This window comes from Apis cerana, linkage group LG4 (genome assembly GCF_029169275.1).
Source record: "Apis cerana isolate GH-2021 linkage group LG4, AcerK_1.0, whole genome shotgun sequence".
Classification (NCBI taxonomy): Eukaryota; Metazoa; Arthropoda; class Insecta; order Hymenoptera; family Apidae; genus Apis; species Apis cerana.
In genome coordinates, this window is record NC_083855.1 from 8,420,330 (window position 1) to 8,438,345 (window position 18,016).

At 37.7% G+C, this 18,016-nt stretch overlaps 1 protein-coding gene and 1 long non-coding RNA gene across 2 annotated transcripts; one reads left to right on the top strand and one right to left on the bottom strand.

The window, feature by feature from the left end:
- Positions 1–428: 428 nt before the first annotated feature.
- On the bottom strand, positions 429–17,425 carry LOC107999030 (protein dissatisfaction-like). Its single transcript, XM_062073965.1, has 9 exons — positions 17,291–17,425; positions 14,794–14,874; positions 14,044–14,205; positions 2,276–2,402; positions 1,789–1,993; positions 1,388–1,507; positions 1,049–1,288; positions 821–902; positions 429–682 (listed from the first exon to the last, which is right to left on the bottom strand). Exons 1-9 carry the CDS (start codon positions 17,325–17,327, stop codon positions 429–431), a joined length of 1,308 nt encoding a protein of 435 aa, XP_061929949.1. The 5' UTR covers positions 17,328–17,425.
- LOC133666020 (uncharacterized) lies at positions 670–2,113 on the top strand. Its single transcript, XR_009829535.1, has 3 exons — positions 670–911; positions 1,081–1,236; positions 1,806–2,113. It is a non-coding gene; the product is annotated as an uncharacterized LOC133666020 (long non-coding RNA).
- Positions 17,426–18,016: the final 591 nt, after the last annotated feature.

Below are 18,016 nucleotides of genomic sequence, written 5' to 3' on the forward strand. Positions count from 1 at the left end.
TATTATGTGAATAATTTTAAATATTACATATAAATTAAAAACAAAGAGATAAATAAAATAATTATTAAGTCTCGATTATCAGAATATTTACAAATGAATATAGAATATCTATCTATTTTTTATGGAAGCTTATCTTTATATAATACATTCACCAATCAAATTCTTTTTTAGCAATTTTACGGAAAGAAGAAAATATTAGTGTAACAATAAATTTAACACGATTTATTTCATACGAAGCTGTTGTGAGAATCTATCTATTTATGAATTTTACGAAAAGACAAATAATCTTTCGTATAGTTTTGCAGTCTTTGGCTATAGGTTTCGAAAACTTATCCCGTTCTCTATGACAATTGGTTTAAAGAATCGGAAGAGTTTTAGAAATCCACGAGAAATTTTGACACAATTTTTTTGCCATTTATTGACAAATCTCAGTTTGTGTGCCCTTTCATTTGGTACATGTCAACGAGTAAACGTGAAATAGGAATTTCGCCGATTGTTTCGTGAAAAAATAAACGTTCAACCAACTTTGGGAAAATGGACGTCAAACGACCAACCACGTGCATTAATGTCCCGCTTCTACCTGGTTGTCGTTGATAACAGGACTTTGTGTAATCTCCTAAAATACATTGAGCCTGATCTTGTAACATTTTGATCGATTCGGTGGCATGAAGACCTTCTGTTTCTGTGAAAGAACGTATCATTGATAATAGAGATTTAAAATATTTTTTCACTGTATTAATTTTATTATATACTTTTAAAAATTATAATAATTAATTATAATAATTTTTTTTTTATTAGAAATCAAAATTAGTTTTATTACCTGGAGTAAATAATGCTACTGCTTTCATACATCCCCATTCACTTCTATCTGGTGAAAGTTGCCTAAAACGGCATATTGTATCCTAAAATAGGTATATTATTCATATTCTTTTAATATAATTAAATTTAAAAATAAATATATATTTTATATATATATAAAATAAATTGATTTTTTACGATGAAAAGAACAAATATTTTATTCAAATGATAATTTTGAATAATTGAATACCTGAATTGTAATTAATTGTTGATTCGTCGTAGCTTCGTCGGGTAATCTTGCTCGTACCTGTTCATCCTCCAATAAGCCGGTAATATTCCAAGATATGGACCATTGTGCTAGATGAAGAAGAAAAAGTTGTGTCCAAGAACCTTCGAGTAATAATAATTGATCATTCTTCGAAAGCGATTGGAATAGAGGTAGGCAACAAACCCATCTTACTGCCATGAATAATAAACGTGCAGTAGTTTCCTGAAATTTTTTTTAGTTGATTTTTGATGTGCATATCATAAATGATAATATTATACAATATATTTTTTTTTATATTTCATATAATTAAATAATAATAACCTGTAATAGTTCTCGCGTGGGATTGGGATTTGGTAAAGTTCCCGAAGAATTATGACTACCTTCTGTTTGCTCTAAAGAATATTCCGTTTCCGATTGTAATGGTGCATTCCATACGAGTTCCTTATAAATGAAAAACAAACGAATATTTAAAAATAAAATAGATTTCATTAGATTCATTAGATTTCAATAGATAATCAATAGTATTATAGTAAAAAGAAAAAAATATTTCATTTAAAAATATATTCAAAAAAATTTTACGAAACTAATGTTATAAAAATAAATCCTAAATAAAAACATGGCATGTTCAAAATCAGTTACATTTAATTTTTTAGTTTCATCGTGAAAACGATGAAATTTGTCGGATTGCTGATTATAAAGTTTGCAAAGTTTGAATTACTTACTTGACACTGTTCCGCAGACATTAGTATCTGAAGAAGGGGTGGTTGCGGCGTTAGGGCGACGCTCGAGGGTGCTGAATACAAAGTCGTGGTCGAAGGAGAATGCGGTAGAGCCAATGGTGCCGGGGACGAAGAATCTTCTGGTGGTTTCTGAACTAGTGCCACTGGCCGTGGATAAGGCGAGAACCTTTGGTCACACCTGAACTTTCTGCACACATTATCCTTAGCGTCCTTTTATTCGAGTTATTTAGATGTAAATACTAAGAAAATGATTTCGTAATATTTCGTACATTTACAATAAATTATGGTTCACGTTCTATTACTTTAATTATTATTTTTCATTCTTATTTTCAAAATAAAAAATTGAATCGTTCTTTCATAAAGTTTCTTTGTTTAAGTAGTCGGTAACGTGTAAGCCATTTCTTTCAAAAATATAAATATAAAAAATTTTAAAGATTTAGCAAAGCTTTTAAAAAAACTTTATACACACCTTTGATGTAACAAAACATAAGGGGAGCTAAGGCCAGCTCGTAATCGATCATTGTGCAAAGGTGGCGCGATAGGAGATTGTTGTTGGGGTTGTTTCGGCTTTCTCGGACCTCGTTCATGTTGTACCGCTAAATATTAATAATAAAAATTTTATTATTTTTATTTTTTGAACGATTTTCTATTTTTTTACAATTTTTTCCTTAATAAAATCATTTTTTTTATATATTTTATATTTTCTAAATTTATGTATAATTAAGCATTTTAAAATAAAAATTTCAAAGTAATTAAATTAATAACTAATAAGAAAATTCAGAAAGAAGAAATTTATATAATGCGTGGAAAATTATTTTTTTTTTCCTTTACGAATTTTCGTATATATCAAATATACAAGAAGCTGAATGATTGATTTATGAAATACACCTTCAATGTAATCACAAGTGATCTCTTAATGCCGGAGTACCATCTTCAATGGTTCTATTGATGCCACTCAAGTGCTTAATAGGGGAAGCAAAAAAGACCCACGTAGGATTGAACCCGGGGTTGAAGATTCCTTTAAATACGATAAATTACACTTTAAAAGAGTCAATCGTTTATCACGTTTTGGTCTATAAAAACATTTACATCATTCAATACCTTTTAAATATCTTCGTAAATAAAGATAAATAAAGAAATGATGAAAAATGATTAGAAATGATTTATTCATAATTTAATATATTAAGAAAAAAGAAAACATTTGATACTACATAAGATTTGACGAGAAGAGTAAGATTTTTAAAAAATTTCAAATTTGAAATATACATATATCTATATAAAAATTTCATATATAGAGAATAATTATACAAGATCATATTTCGAATCACAATTCAATTTCCTCCTGGAAAATTAAACTCGAGCCCGCAATTCCACCACGATCCTGCCACGATCTCTCGCCTCATTTGCGTATCGATAAAACCTCAAAGTTTCTCGTTCACCCATTCGTGATCGACCCATTCCTCTCCCCTCCTCCCCATCCCCGAAGAGGAAAAGCAACGGAAGCCCAACGATTCAACCAAGATCATCTCGGGGAATCACAAATCATCTCTCGCGATACTACGATCTCCCTCCTTCCTCTCCCTCGCACGATCTTTCACCGGTTTCCTATTAATATCGCCCAAGAACTTAACGGTGGGAGCGAAAAAGAGTGCGCGCAGGTTGCGCGGAATTGAGTTGAGGGGGAGTGGTACTGTTCGAGATGTACGAGCTGTATTTCGTGGCTCGTACAGGCTGGTTGGGGAGGAATGGCGCGGTGGGTCGAGAGGAGGCCTGTAGGAGGGTTGAATCTAGCGGGAGAGGGAGCGAGAGGGAGAATAGAGAAATGAGAGAGAGTGAACGGGCGTCAGCTTCTCTCTTGTCAAGGCATCGCGAGAAAGGAGAGAGAGAGAGAAAGGGAGAAAGAGAGAGAGATGGAGTAACAAGGATGGAGGAAGACAGAGGCGTACACACGTTGAAATATGTAGGAGGGTGTCGATGTATGCGTATGAGAGAGAGGGAGGGAGGGAGGGAGGAAGAGGAAGAGAGAGAATGGAACTGCAACTGGGTGGCAAGCACATCATCATTAATGAGGCTGAGCGGATAGCAGCCGTGGATTCCCACGTTCGCACTGGCGTCGCAATATCCGCGCTTTATCCGACCTCTCTTTGTGCCATTGGCGGCGTAAGTATCTCTTTCCTTGATCCGAGGCTGACGACGAGATCGCGTGCGTGGAAGAGGAACGAGGGGTTGGAAGGAGGTCAGAGGTTGGAAGGGAACTGTCCTTTTTGTTTTTCGAGCAATTAAGGCTCCCGAGCAATTCGGTTCCTTTTTGCTTGAATGTCTTAAATGTTTCGTTGATTGGGAAATTGTTTAATGAAATAATTTTAAAGAGTGAGTGTATAGAAATAATATTGGAATAGTCGATTAAAAATAGTCGATCGTTTTTGAGTAAATGAATTAGTTTAATTTTAATTTAATTTAATTTTTAAGAATTATGAAATGTTGATTAGAAGTGAAATGTTATATAAAGCATAAAGTATGTATGTAATCAGTTGGAAAGTAAGGCGAGATGAAATCCGCTTCGGGTCTATTTGTTTTATCGAGTAAATTGGCCGTGCATCGGAACAGGTACAAATATTATTATTTTCCGAGAGTAATAATTGTTTTTTCATCGGAGAATTTTCAGCCGAGTGAAAAAACCAGCAGGAGCCGCGAGCTTGTTTGCTTTGTAAGCAAAGTTCCTCGCATGCTGCACGCGGTCGAGATATTAAAATATAAAAATTATTTTTAAAAATATTCTCCTTTTTCTTCTCTTTTTTTTTTCTCACCGGATAAGATAATATCATTTCTTAGTTAATAATAATTTAAAATTTTTATAATATTTTATAATTTTATCGTCATCAATATTTTAAAATATTATCAGATATGTAATTTTTTTCAAATAATGTTTTTCAAATAATTTTATGATCGAATGCAATACGTATTCTTTTTATCATATATATATATTATTTTGCTTATCGTTGTCTTTATCTCGCATGCGCAAAATTATAGAGCGAGTATTTTTTTTCCTCCCCCCTTATGATAAAGTCCACTTTTCCTTGTTAATCCATATATATTTACAAATGTAAAAATATTTTGATAAATAAAACGAATTTCGACAATAAATAATTTCCAACAAATATACCGATATTGATAGACACATTGATTTAATACTGATCTAAAATTCATATTAATAATCTCCAATTGATAAAACAAAACATCCATCCAAGAGCGACAAGAATAAATCAATTGCTACGAAGTCTCAACAATAACAAGATATATCGACGAAAATCGTTTAAAAAAATCCAGGGAAATATCATACATAATAGAATCCGTGCGCATACGACGGATAAACATGGTTGATCGTCGCCGAGGAACAGAATCCCCTTCCTCCCTCCCCTCCTCCCCAATTTCACCCCCGATGGCCGTGTCTCAACGACGATCCGACGAGGGCACGTTCCTCTTAATTCGTCGGGACAATTTTTCGCCGTGGTTGGGGTGGCTTAAGGGGGGGAGGGGTGACGATTTTCGAGTACGTGCGTGCTCGCGATCCGTACGTCGAATGGACGCGGGGATTAGGATTCGCATGCGCCGGAATGGACCGCGCCCTTTTCATCCACCCACTCTCCTCCATCCTTTCTCTTCGGCCTCTGTCTCGCTTCCACGATCGCCTCGCTACGATCCGGCGTGGAACGCAGAGAGAAGCCACGAGCCACGGCGTAATACTCGCGTGCCACGTGTGCTCCACAATGCGAGTTCCCACAGTCGAGTGGCCTGTGTACAACCCGACTATGGCCAGGTTAGGGCCTCGAGCCTTTGCGTTTTGTCATTCATCCCTCTTGGGGAAAGGGAGAAGTTGGAGGAGGGAGGGGAAGTAGATGACCATCGTTCTTGAGAAGAAGGGACGAGAAGGGGGAGAATCCGGAGGATGAGACGGTTGGGAAGGAAAAGGGAGCAACAGGGGGGTGGTGTATCTGTTTGGGATGTCTGTTTGGAGTGGCGAGAAGGAATGAATTTGTAGATATGAATAGATAGAAGGGAGGAGGGGTAATTGAATTGTAGATCATCTAATCGCTGACAATCTGAAGGTTTCTGTAAGCTTTCGGGGAATCTCTTAGGAGAATGTTCGTGTCGAGAACATAATATAATAAAGATAATGATAATTGTATAAATTTTATCGAAATATCGATATCGAGAGTATTGCTAGAAATCAATAAAATGAAAATTCGACGGATCCAATTCATCGACTTTAATCTGTCTCATCCTGCTGGATGCAACGAAGAATCTAAAAGAGTACTTATCAGTAACTAACAAAACTAGAATAACAAGAGAGGAGCAGAAACAAAGGAAAAGGAATAAAGTAGAGTGCGAAACGGTGAAAAAGCAAGCGGATAAAGGAGCACAAGTGTACAAGTGACAGAAATGGTCGGAGAACGAGAGCACGTGATGCACGTATGCGGGAGAACGAAAATTCGACTGTGCGCCACTGTGTATACGCTTCTCTGTATCTCTATATACATATCTATATGTGTGTGTGTGTGTGTGTTCGACCGTGCGTGGGGTCGGTGCTCACACGGGCCATGGATCACAGGGCTCACACTCTCTATCCTGCTAAACGGTAAACCGATCTGTGAACATTTCAGCAGTCAGCGATCTCCAAGGCTAATCCTCGAGTGAGTGGGGTTGATACATCGACTACCACCACCACCACCACCATCACCGACGGCCCTCGCCTTCACCACCATCAGCATCGCCATCAACGTTTCCGTGCCGTCGAGTTTAGCCGATTGGAGGGGCCGAATTCGCGATTCGTGTGTCGTACCCGCGTGTACGACGCGCCCGTACACGTGTTACCACTCCAGAGAGATTCATATGGAGCCTCTACGTATATATGTGTGTGTATGTGTGTGTGAACAGAGTGTGAGTGAGCGTGGATGTTGGTTGCGTCGGACAGAGAAAAAGGGAACCGATCCTTTGAACCTGTTTTCTGCCTTTTTGGAAAATACTATAAATGTTCTAACATAAGGGGGAGAGAGAACGGTGGAAGATTGGAGGATTGAAGGTATTGGATTTGTAATGAATAATTGAATTTCTTTTCGTATGAATTTAAACAGTAAGGATCAATTATTGACTTGCACTACTGTCTTCATTGAAATATAATATCGTGTATGGAAACAATATAATTTCAAATAATAATCTATCAATGGTAGTACTATTTTGTATCTCAATAAAGAAATATTGAATCTGTGTCACTCGTGAAGAATTTCCCCGATCAATATTAAACGATTTTTCAACGGTTTAAGTAGTTTTTAAAGTAGAAAATGTAGTTAAGCTCGATAGTGATTATTCTGAAATGAAATGCTGTTGTTTAAAACGAGTTGGGTATTGCGAAAATATCGTAGTTAGAAAAATTTGATATAAAAATTCTTTGTGTCATACATATTCATTCTTAATAGGGTATGATCTGTTGTCTCTTCCGGAAATCGTTGTCTGATTCACGATGCGACTAACTACGTATGTATGTTATGCAGATTAACAGAGGAGGGTTAGCGCATGACATTTCACATATGTGTAAATGAGATGACCAACGATTAATGGACTGTTCAATAGGATTATGTGTCCAATAGAACTCTGTATAAGGGACTTGTACACGAAGATTCGTAGTCAGAGATAATTCAGAGATATTCGTGTTAAATACAACTCGCATCTATTGCTCTTCCACGATCAAAATTATTCGATTCTTTAATCACGAATTCCTTTTTTCCCCAGAATTCTCAATACACATATGTTTGTTCAACTCATTCCTTATGCAATTAGCCGTATGATAATTTTAAACTACGTCTCAAAACTTTAAATGTAACGTTTCCCAAAACTACACAAATGCACATACATTCCTTCAACACCCTCAAAAATACAATCGCAACACCTTCAAACTTCAAAATCATCGAAATTGAATCTTTATTAAACCTCTTTTCCAAAATTATAAAATATTACACATATTCTTTCAACGACCCTAAAATTACGTTCATTTCTCTAACGATTCTTCGTTTCAATCGCAGCAACGACGAACTTCAAAACTTTACATAACTAGCCACGATCCAAACTCTAAAGAAGAAAGAAATTAGAAAGAAATTACGTTCTGGCGCGCCTTTCAAAAAAAGAAATCGCGATAGAAGCTTCCCATTTCGCGAGATGCATAAGCTCGCGGCCGTAATTCTCTCTGTTACGTGAACCGTGTCCATGAACGCGGTTCCTCCGAGCGTTAGTATGACAGGTGACGATCAAAGCCCGGCTTAGCGCAACGACCCGTTCCGTCTACACACATCGCGCGTCCTACCGCAAGAGGGAGAGACCGTCCGTTCGCTGTCTTCCTCTTTCCACCCCCGCGGCGGCCCGCTTCGCACGCTCGCCATCCACCGTCCTTGTCCCTCTTCCCGCGGGGACCCGCTTTACAGTTTACCGTTTATGTGGATGGATTGATGCTGCCGGCCGCGTGTACGGCACGCCTCGCTTCGTTGCGTTACCAGCCGTCCACTCCCACGCAACCCCCTTCCAATCGTTCTCACCCCTGTTCTATGGTTTTACCCCGCTTCTTCGTCGCCGGCCGTGGTCGACGCCAGCACGCGGTCGGTTCGCCGATCGGCCAGAGGAAACCTTGTTACCATCCTTTATAGCCGCCTTTTCTATTTCTATGGATATTCAGTGCTTCGCTTTTCTTTTCATTAATATGAAAGAACGATCGGCGAGTGATGATTAAATAAGTTTGTAGCCTCGATTCTTCGTTGCGCTTTTATCTCTTTTGTCTAAAGATGATGGATTAATTATTGATTGTGGTAATAAGAGAATTGTAGTAAATGTAAAATACATGATTGTTGTAAACTCGATCTTTTATAATTGTCTTTTTATATAGGTTTCGATTTGGTTTTCCTCTTTCTCTGCCAATTAATGATCAGATAAGTTATTTTAATGTTGTTAGTCGAATAATCAAGATTACGAAGAGTAGCTAATTATAGCTATCGATAAATATTATTGTACATATATTTAAAGGAAACTTTGTTCGAAATTTTAATTAATTGATTTGTCAGACCAATTCTGTTTTTCTTGATTTGATGACTAGCTTGTGATCTTTTTAAAGAAAGAAGCTTCGATAATAGCAAGTGTAAAATAAATAATTCTTGGAAAATTCTCAACGCTTAAAATCAATTTCGAAATCTTATCCATGCCCTAGATCCACGTACCCTACGTGGATCCTATCTTAATTCAAAACGATGCGAGGAAAGTTTTCAATTAATAGCGCAAAAGGCTAAGTCTATGACTTGTTCGAAAACGAAATGAACGGACCCCTTTAGCCCTTTCTCGCCTTACGGGTCAACATCATTCCCAATGTACACATACAAATCGAGGCAGCCGCTTGGATCTGCAAACTTTGCCTCGTTTCATGCCCAATCGATCGTGGCTCGCAACTTCCAAGTTTAAATCTCTTTGTTTCCGTTCATAATTCGAAGCCACCCTTTCTGGAGGTGGGAAAAGCACTCTGAACCGGAATTAAACCGGCGCGTCCCGTGTTTGCCCCTTTCGCCGGTAGAAAATCGGGATTATTTCCGATACTTCGTTTCCAACGATAACTTTCCAACGTTCACGCTTCCCGCGTTTATGGGGTGGGAAATGACTGACTTCGAGCTCGAAAATTTTCAACGCGAAGAAAGCTCATCTCGTTTTTTCACGAATTTCAAACTTTTAAAAGAGCACGCTCCTTCTCGACTTCGTCCGTTCGAATCGAAATCCACGTAAAAAACGAGGGGGAAGGCAAAAGAGGGAACCGTTTTACTCAAAGAAAACAGAGAAGATGAAACTGATATGTATCCTAGAAATCGTTGCTTGCAAATTCGATAAAGAAACGAAAGGAAGTGGAAGATGGGAGGAGGGGAAGGAGGAGATCGGACGGGTCGTCGCGAAATCCTCTCTTTCCCTTTACAAGTTACAAATCCTCGGCGGTAAGCCGCTTGGTAATCTTCTGATATCGTTTAACGCCATATTTCGCAAAATATACGCGGGCCCGGGCGAGGCGCGTCTCGTCGAAAAGGTAGGCAGGGCAAATGACAGCGGGGTAGGGATGAATTTCCTGAGCGAAGGGTGCTGGTACACGTTGGTGGTGTGAGGGGTTAGAGAGATCTGTACCGGTTGTCAGGCGGCGGATGATTGCATGCCTGCGGCGGAGCTTCGCGAAGCACCGCATACATAATATATACCACTTACCGAGTGGTCACCTACGTTTTATGGGCGCCTCACAACGTTCCGTGATAAAAAATATATATATATATATCTGCGATAAAAAAAAAATACTATGCCCGTGAAACGAAAATTGTAACCTCGAGAGAAAACGATGACGATATACGAACGATGTGTGTGAGATGCACAAAAATAACTTGATTTACGCTTTTTCCAATTATATTTAAAACGTGTAGACGCTTTTTGAAGAAAACTGATTTTTATTTATAATAAGATACAATTTCTTGTCAAAACAATTCTATCAATTTTCAAAATCAATCTAATTGCCATTTTAAATCACTCGCGTTCCTTTCTTCGCCTACTTCGATAACAATCGACCCTTTCGAATGAACGATACTACACTCTTCTCGATTATCTCTGCTCGCATCGTCGTCAATTTCCGCGAAATTGGGAGCATCCAGAGGAAGGATGCCTCGCGACGAGCGCGAGTGAACTCGTTTTACGCGATGGATGATGATTGGGGGGAGAGGGAGGAGACAAACGAGAGGCGAAAGAGGAAGAGAGAGAGAGAGAGACGCAAGAACCGGAGGCTCACCCCGTGTGGAGTCTCCTTAACGTTAGGAAGCTCTGCCACTAATTGAATCTCCTCTCTTACTCGCGTCTGGAGCCTCAGCAACCGCTGGGAACCGGAGCACCCGTCCTGCATTAAACACCCCCGACACCCTGTCCACCCTCATCCCCATCGAGCTCGGTCTGGTCCGCCCCTGGCTGCCTTTCTCTTTCGATATGTACCTCTATCTCTCATCCGCCGCTCTTTGCCTTCCTTTGAATATGCTCTGCCTTTCTTTCTCTTCCTTTCTCTTCCTTTTTTTTCTTATTTTCTCCCTTTCTCTCCGCGCCGTTCCTTCCTTCTTATTTAACCGCCTGCGACGGTTCTCGAAAGAGATCGCTTCTCGATCGAGATCTCCTTTCCTTCGAGATCGCTACTCCCTTGCTTGTCTTTTACATTTCTCTTTTTCATTTTTTCCGTCTCTGAGTCGCGTAGTTTAAAAAAATCTCATTTGTTCTTCGATCGTTCAATCAGAATTGGGATTGAAATATGAAAAATGCTGAAAGTGAAGAGTGTCACGTTGATAGTGTCACGTTGGACACTAATGGAATCCCTTAAATAATAGACAGTTGAGGATGATAGATCGATGAGAAGGTTTTCGTATCATTTTGTATCTCGAAAAGATGAACGTGTAGAATCTCACGTAACGAGGCACGAAGATTAGCAGAAGAGCGGTTAATAGACTCGCAACCGTGGAATTTATCGTTCACTCGAATAGCAAGATGATGTACGATACGAAGTTCAATAAAGTATTAAAATTATGGTGTACGTTAGTGTAGCGTAAAATTTACGGCAACAATGGAAAATGTGGGACAATTCTAAAATTAAGAATAAAATATTGCACCACGAAGGATTAAAAACGTAGGATTAGTAGAATTTTACACGGGAATGCAAATCATTTTACCAAGAATCTATTAATTACGCGCATAACCGTGACATCGTATTCAGTTGAAATATCAAACGAGGATTACACAAAGTCGTGTACTTATCGATATGAAATCCGATTTACCCTGCCACGCGGAATATACCTTCGAATCAATATCATACTCCGATACTTGGGGGCCACAATAGACGGATATAAAATATCGCGTCCCCGTGTGCATCGTTAAAAGTATCGTCGTTAAATATCATCATCGTCATCTCTCGTGTCAAAATTTCCCCCACCAAAGTATGGAGCACGCTTCGAAACAGCAGTATACGGTCAAATAACATAACATTTACGCGTAATACAAGAAGTGCGACAAAGTTTACACCAAATAAATGTTAATTACCGTTCGACCTTTCATCGAGAGGACATAATGTAATGCAACATCGAGAGGAGATTACGCGTTTTCGATCGATTAATTAATTAAATGAAAATGGTCGGCAACGGTCCGTAGAAGTATATGTATGTACAAGCTCGTTTCGTGAATTTTGCGGCGATATATATATATATATATATTTCGTGTTGGAAGAGAAAATCGTGTTGGAAAGTAACGCGTCAAGTGAGAGATCATGGAAAAAGCGAAACGTGGTATGACAATGCGGAATCGTTATTGAGTCTCTCCGCATTTCGTTCCAGTTCCATTGAAGTCTCTCGTGTCGTCGATTAATAGAGATACGCGGCATGTTGCGCGAGAAATGCAATTTCGATCGAGTTTAATACCGGGTGAAAAATTCGATCGAGTTCGAAAATAGGTCGAAACGTCTCTGAGTGTGGTGCACCGGCAATTTTAATTCTTGCTTATGTGCAAGTTTTCCATGCGATAAGATCGTATCGATTTTCCACGTGTTAATTAATTAATTAATTAATTAAGTGATTTTAGACGAGATCTAAGAATTTTCGGTGGAGAACGAGCATAAGATTATTTTGAATAATTGTTAATTTATAATTAGCCCGCGTACTTCTGCACATCGAAATGATATAATTTTTACAAAAATTTGTAGATCGTTAATAAATTTTGATACTTGATTTAGGTGCGCCTATTGACGAACCAGTCGTAAAACCAACGACAAACAGACGATTCAACCATGATTGCTGTTTTACTAGGTCCATGACTACGTTTGCTTAGGAGGGTTTGTCTGACCAATAGCCACTAAAGTCACTATCTTTGCTAGGCATTCGTGGCTCGCGTGAAACCACAAATTGCGACGAAAAAAATGCTAATTCGTCGAAACGAAGCCGAGAATTTCATTCTCAAATATAGCAAAAATAATTTTTTTAATAAAAAAAAAACTGTACTGCAACTTCTACTTCATTTTCTACTTAAATCCACCACAAAATGATAGCACATACTGTAATTTAAATTAAACGTGTTATTAGTCACTGGAAATGACAAATGACAAATACTCGATTTGTTTTATGTATACGTTAATCAATTTATTTTGTACATTTTTTTTTTACATCGATTGAATATTAAACGCACATATGTATTATAAAAATGAAAGAGAAACGTGCAATCATTTTGTCATGAATCGTAATATAAATTTGAAAATAAGCAATTCTACTCTTGTATACACTTGATTATATAGCACAGACAAAAGAAATAGACTATTCAAATTCTACTATTTATTTCCCCTATCCAATCATATTCCATTGGATATATATCATTTAAATTATAATAAATATTAATAAGATCAAATAAATATCTTATAAATTCATTTATTCGAAAAATTAATTCTGCGCTCCATCATCTTTTTTTTTTTTTTTACATTTCACATTAAGAAATACTGTAATTTTCAATCAGATTTTGTTACATTAAACTCACAATAAATTATATTATTATAAACAACGATTATTCCTCGCAAAAAGATATCCATCATCAACGAATACATTAAAGATGATTAATTAATCTTCTCTTTCCTCTAATTAAAAACCTTTTCTATTTTTACCTCAACGTTCGAACCACTTCTCATTACGAAACTATTCTCTTTCTTCGAATGATTCTCATACTCTGCTCAAGTCTTCAACTCCTCAGAATATAATTCTTCTTCGCATTAAGAAGTTCAAATTAATCGCCAAGTTCGCCAAGAAATGGTTGTCAAAATCTCTAAGTTAATTGAATTAAAAAATGGTCATTGTAAAATAGTAATTACAAGCCTATTTCTTTCGTCTCTGCTATAGCTAAGAAGGGTGTAGAGTCCGCGGAGAAAACGGAGGCAGCCTGCTCTGCCGGTGGGAGCTGTTCGAGGCCCTCCTCTTGACATGAAAACGCGCCATTAGACCGGTCCCGTTGCTCCTATGATATCGTGGTATTCTTTCCTCTCGCGGAATCACACCTACGATACTTTTTTCTATAGGAGACGTGTCTCATCTCACGATTCTATGTTAAACATATATAAAGAGAGAGAGAAAGAGAGAGAGAAAGAGAGAATAAAAACATTTCCACACCGTCTCTTACCGTCTCTGTTCATATTGGCCTCGAAACACTTGGCGAGTCGGCACGCACGGCATTGGTTCCTGTGGGTCTTGTCGATGGGGCAGCGCCCTTTCATGGCACCCTGCACCTTGCAGATGTACCTTCGATTGCTGTGTATGCTCCTCTTGAAGAATCCTGAACAACCTGGACAACATATAAAAATTTCGACCTTGTTTTAACCATCGATTTCGAGTTTCAACATTAAAGGAGAATCGAACGATAAATTTTCTCTTCAGATTACTTTAAAAATAGGTGGTTAAAAATTATATCGTAGATTTAAAGAAAAAGCATATATATATATACATGCTTCGATATCTTAATGATTTATATTTTACGTTGATTTTTTTTTTATTCTTAAAAAGAATAGACAGAATACCAAAGTTTCTGCACCTGTTTCTAGAAGCACCTATATATGTACCGACGGATAAGTCACGATCACTGCATGACTGATGATTTATAATTGGCCGTTAATTAACATTTTACCCTTTGTTATTTATTTAATTGATAATTGAATTGGCATCTCTTTTTAATGAACGTTTCGAACGAATCTAATCTAGGAACTGTTGTGAAACTTGTCGCGAAAATTGTTGTCGTGTATTTTAATTAGCCGTCAGGTGAACGAATTGTCAAATAAAAATTGTAATCAACGAATCTGTTGTTCTCTTATAATGGATAAACCGTTGTTGTGTCTTTTAATGGAAAAATTGATGTACAGAAGAGCTTGATAATTACCGTCGCAACTGTAGATGCCGTAGTGTTTTCCAGAGCTACGGTCACCGCATACCAGACACGGTATATCAAGTAATCTGTCCCCTACAACAGAAATTGACTTAATGGAAAAACGGAAAGTCTAATAAAAGTGTTAATTATAATTCTCGTTTCTTTCTTTCTTTTTTCTTTTTTTTTTTTTTTCATTTTTTTTCATTATTCATATTCGTTCGTTTGATAATTGATTGAAACGTTATTTTTATCTTTAAAAATATATAATTCACGAAATCATGATCATATTTAATATAAATCAAAAATTGAATTTTATTAAGGATAAGTCTTTTCTGTCAACGCAACGTTGATTGGAATATTTTTTTAAAAAAGGTACACAATAAATAAATGATTATTTAAATAATTAAAGTTTTTACAATATTTCTAAACGTTAGAAATTGTTAATTACTGTGCGATTATAATTAAAGTATATCTATTCTATAAAAATATTTATTTTACTTTACGTTCCGTGAACGTAAGTTAAATTTTTAATGACAAAAAGTTTCAAAAATCATATTTTCCATAACTCAATTACTTGACATTTCCTTCCGCAATATACGAAAAATTAAAACGATAAAACAAATTCATTGATTACGTTTATATCTAGTACTTTCTGCCTGATCATATACCGATATTTCTACTTAGTTTCTATTCTCCGATGCATTCAAGCAACCTTTCCCTTCGAAACTTTCTTTTCCACGTATTTTTACAAATTTTCACACACATATTTTGTACCACTCTCAACAGCTGTTATATCACAATCGCAATAATTTATCATTTTACATTTCTTCGCGAAAACAAGATCCTATCCGCAAATTCAAAATCAAAAAGAAATCCCATTCGCTTAAACGCCATCAATCTACAAGACATAATGTGCGTCCGTTGAATTAAATCGCAAAAAAAAAATACCACAGATAAAACAAACTCGTTTAAAATCTCCTTTTCAAATAAAAAGCACTTGAATTTCAAGGCAAAGAGTTGGCCATGCGATTAATCCACCGTGAGAGATATCGAGGAGTCGTATAGATGAGGAGGAGCAGAAGAAGTTAAAAAACGAAGCGAAAAGCTGGCGGAAATAGGACTCCGTTTAAGAAAGCAAAGCGGACCGCAAGAGGAGCTCGAGCGTTAATCTGTTCTCCCCCTTTTCGGAGGAACCCTAATCGTCCTAATGATCCGCGGCAAGAAAAACACGGCCATGCCTAAGCCAACCAAAGCTTCCGTTTCTGGCCTGGGGAACGAAACCACCTCTTCTTCTCACACCAAAAACCTACCAACCCAACCCGATCACCCTTCAACCCTAACGGATTACCTCCTTTCGACGTTTACGCTTATATCTTGAGAGTGTTGTCTTATGTGTTCCAACGCGTCGATTAAGTATAAAAGATAGGTTGTTAACGGGAGTTAAGTGTGTCCGATCTTTGGAAAGGCGAGTCGTGGTGGTCATCGTGAATGCGAATGCGTTTCGATCTTTTCTTTCTTAAATTATTAAGGATTGATAATTAATCTTAAACATTAGGAAAGAAAATTGAATTGTAATTAAGTAAAATTTAATTTTTGTTTAGTATTCACGTTTTGTGGAATTTTATTTTTCTGCTGTTTTGTTTGAAGAAAAGAAAGAAATAAATCGAATGAGAAATTTAAAAACGTGTATATATTTATGGTATTATAAAAAGATTCGATATATTATCATATTGTCATGGAACAGTTATAAAAAAAACAGAAATATGAGAAAATTATAATCCAATCCAGAGGATTATGAAATATTCGTAGAAATCACAAGTTCGATGGTTGGTAAGCAAGCGAGCCAATTAATTTCCATAAAAACAAATAAATTCGATACAAGAATCACAATTTAGAAAAATATCAAAATTTGTACATTCGATACAAACCGAAGATAACTGCTCTCTCATCCAGAACAAATTCCTAATCTCCACAATTCAATCACTAATCCCAATCATCGCTTCCACCGAAATCGAAATCCATTCCAAGGTCACCAACCAACAATAAAACTCACATTTAAACCAACTCAAAGATCAAACCCATAAAAAAAAAATCCTTCAAAATCAACGAACCATCGAATCACCAAAACGAAAATTAAAAAAAAAAAAATCTTAACGCGCACCGAGAATTGGCGAAAACGTCAACAGGCGAAAAAGTCCAAAAAACCCGGTCGAAGTCACCGAGTCATCCCCGAAATTTCGAAAACATCGAAATCGATATAAAGAGAAAAGAAGAAGAAGAAGAAAAAGAAAATAAATCAATCATACAACGAACCAATCGAAAGGAAAAAGAAAAAAAAAGAAGAAGAAGTATCAAATGTATTATCGACGATTATTTTTCAAAAAAAAAAAAAAAAGAAAAGAAGAGGAACACGTGTGTCACTGTGTTTGCAATGAGGGTCTGTCGAAAGCACCGCTACGTATCACCGGCGAGAAAATCAAGAGAGAGGCACACGCTTTATCGAACTGACCTGTGCCCATCCTTCGCGACTGATCAAAGTCGAGCATCCCCAGACGGACGACTGGACCAGTGGTCGTTTCCGACACGACGCCGAGGGAGTCGCGCGAAGTCTCGAAGCGTTCTCCGTGACGAGGTGGCTTCGAGCCTTGGCGTAGCTACTCATCTCGCCGGGAAGGGCGGGTACGATCCCCCGTGTTCGTGTACGGGATGCCTCTGCCTATGTGTGCACCCCCTGTGCGTTTGTACGCGCGTCGTGTACACGCGCGTGTATAGGGGCTGCTGCCCGATTGGCTGTCGGAGTTGCCTATCTCCCCTGACCGTAGCCATACTAGCTGGAATCACGGGTCGTTCTTCAACACGCTCGACGTGCTTCTAGGAGTGGGTGGGTGGACGGGGGTGCCTAACACACGTACACAACTTCCTAAACGGCCGCGAGTCGGCGTAGCTGTGACGCCGACACGGGGGTGGCGAGGGCCTCGAACCTCTCGCGTTCCCGATTTTTTCCAATCGAGACGGTCAATCGTCGAGTGATTTTCGAGTTTCCTTTCCTGCAAGTTTAACGTAAATAATGTATGCGATGCGCGTTACGTGTGCTTTAATGAGTTATAAAATTGTATAATTCTAATAACCATTGAATTTTATCGTTAACGTTAGCATGCGATGATTAGTGCTCTCGAAAGAACGTAAATTAATCATACAAAATTCGCAGAAATTGCATCGAAGGTCTAAATAATTA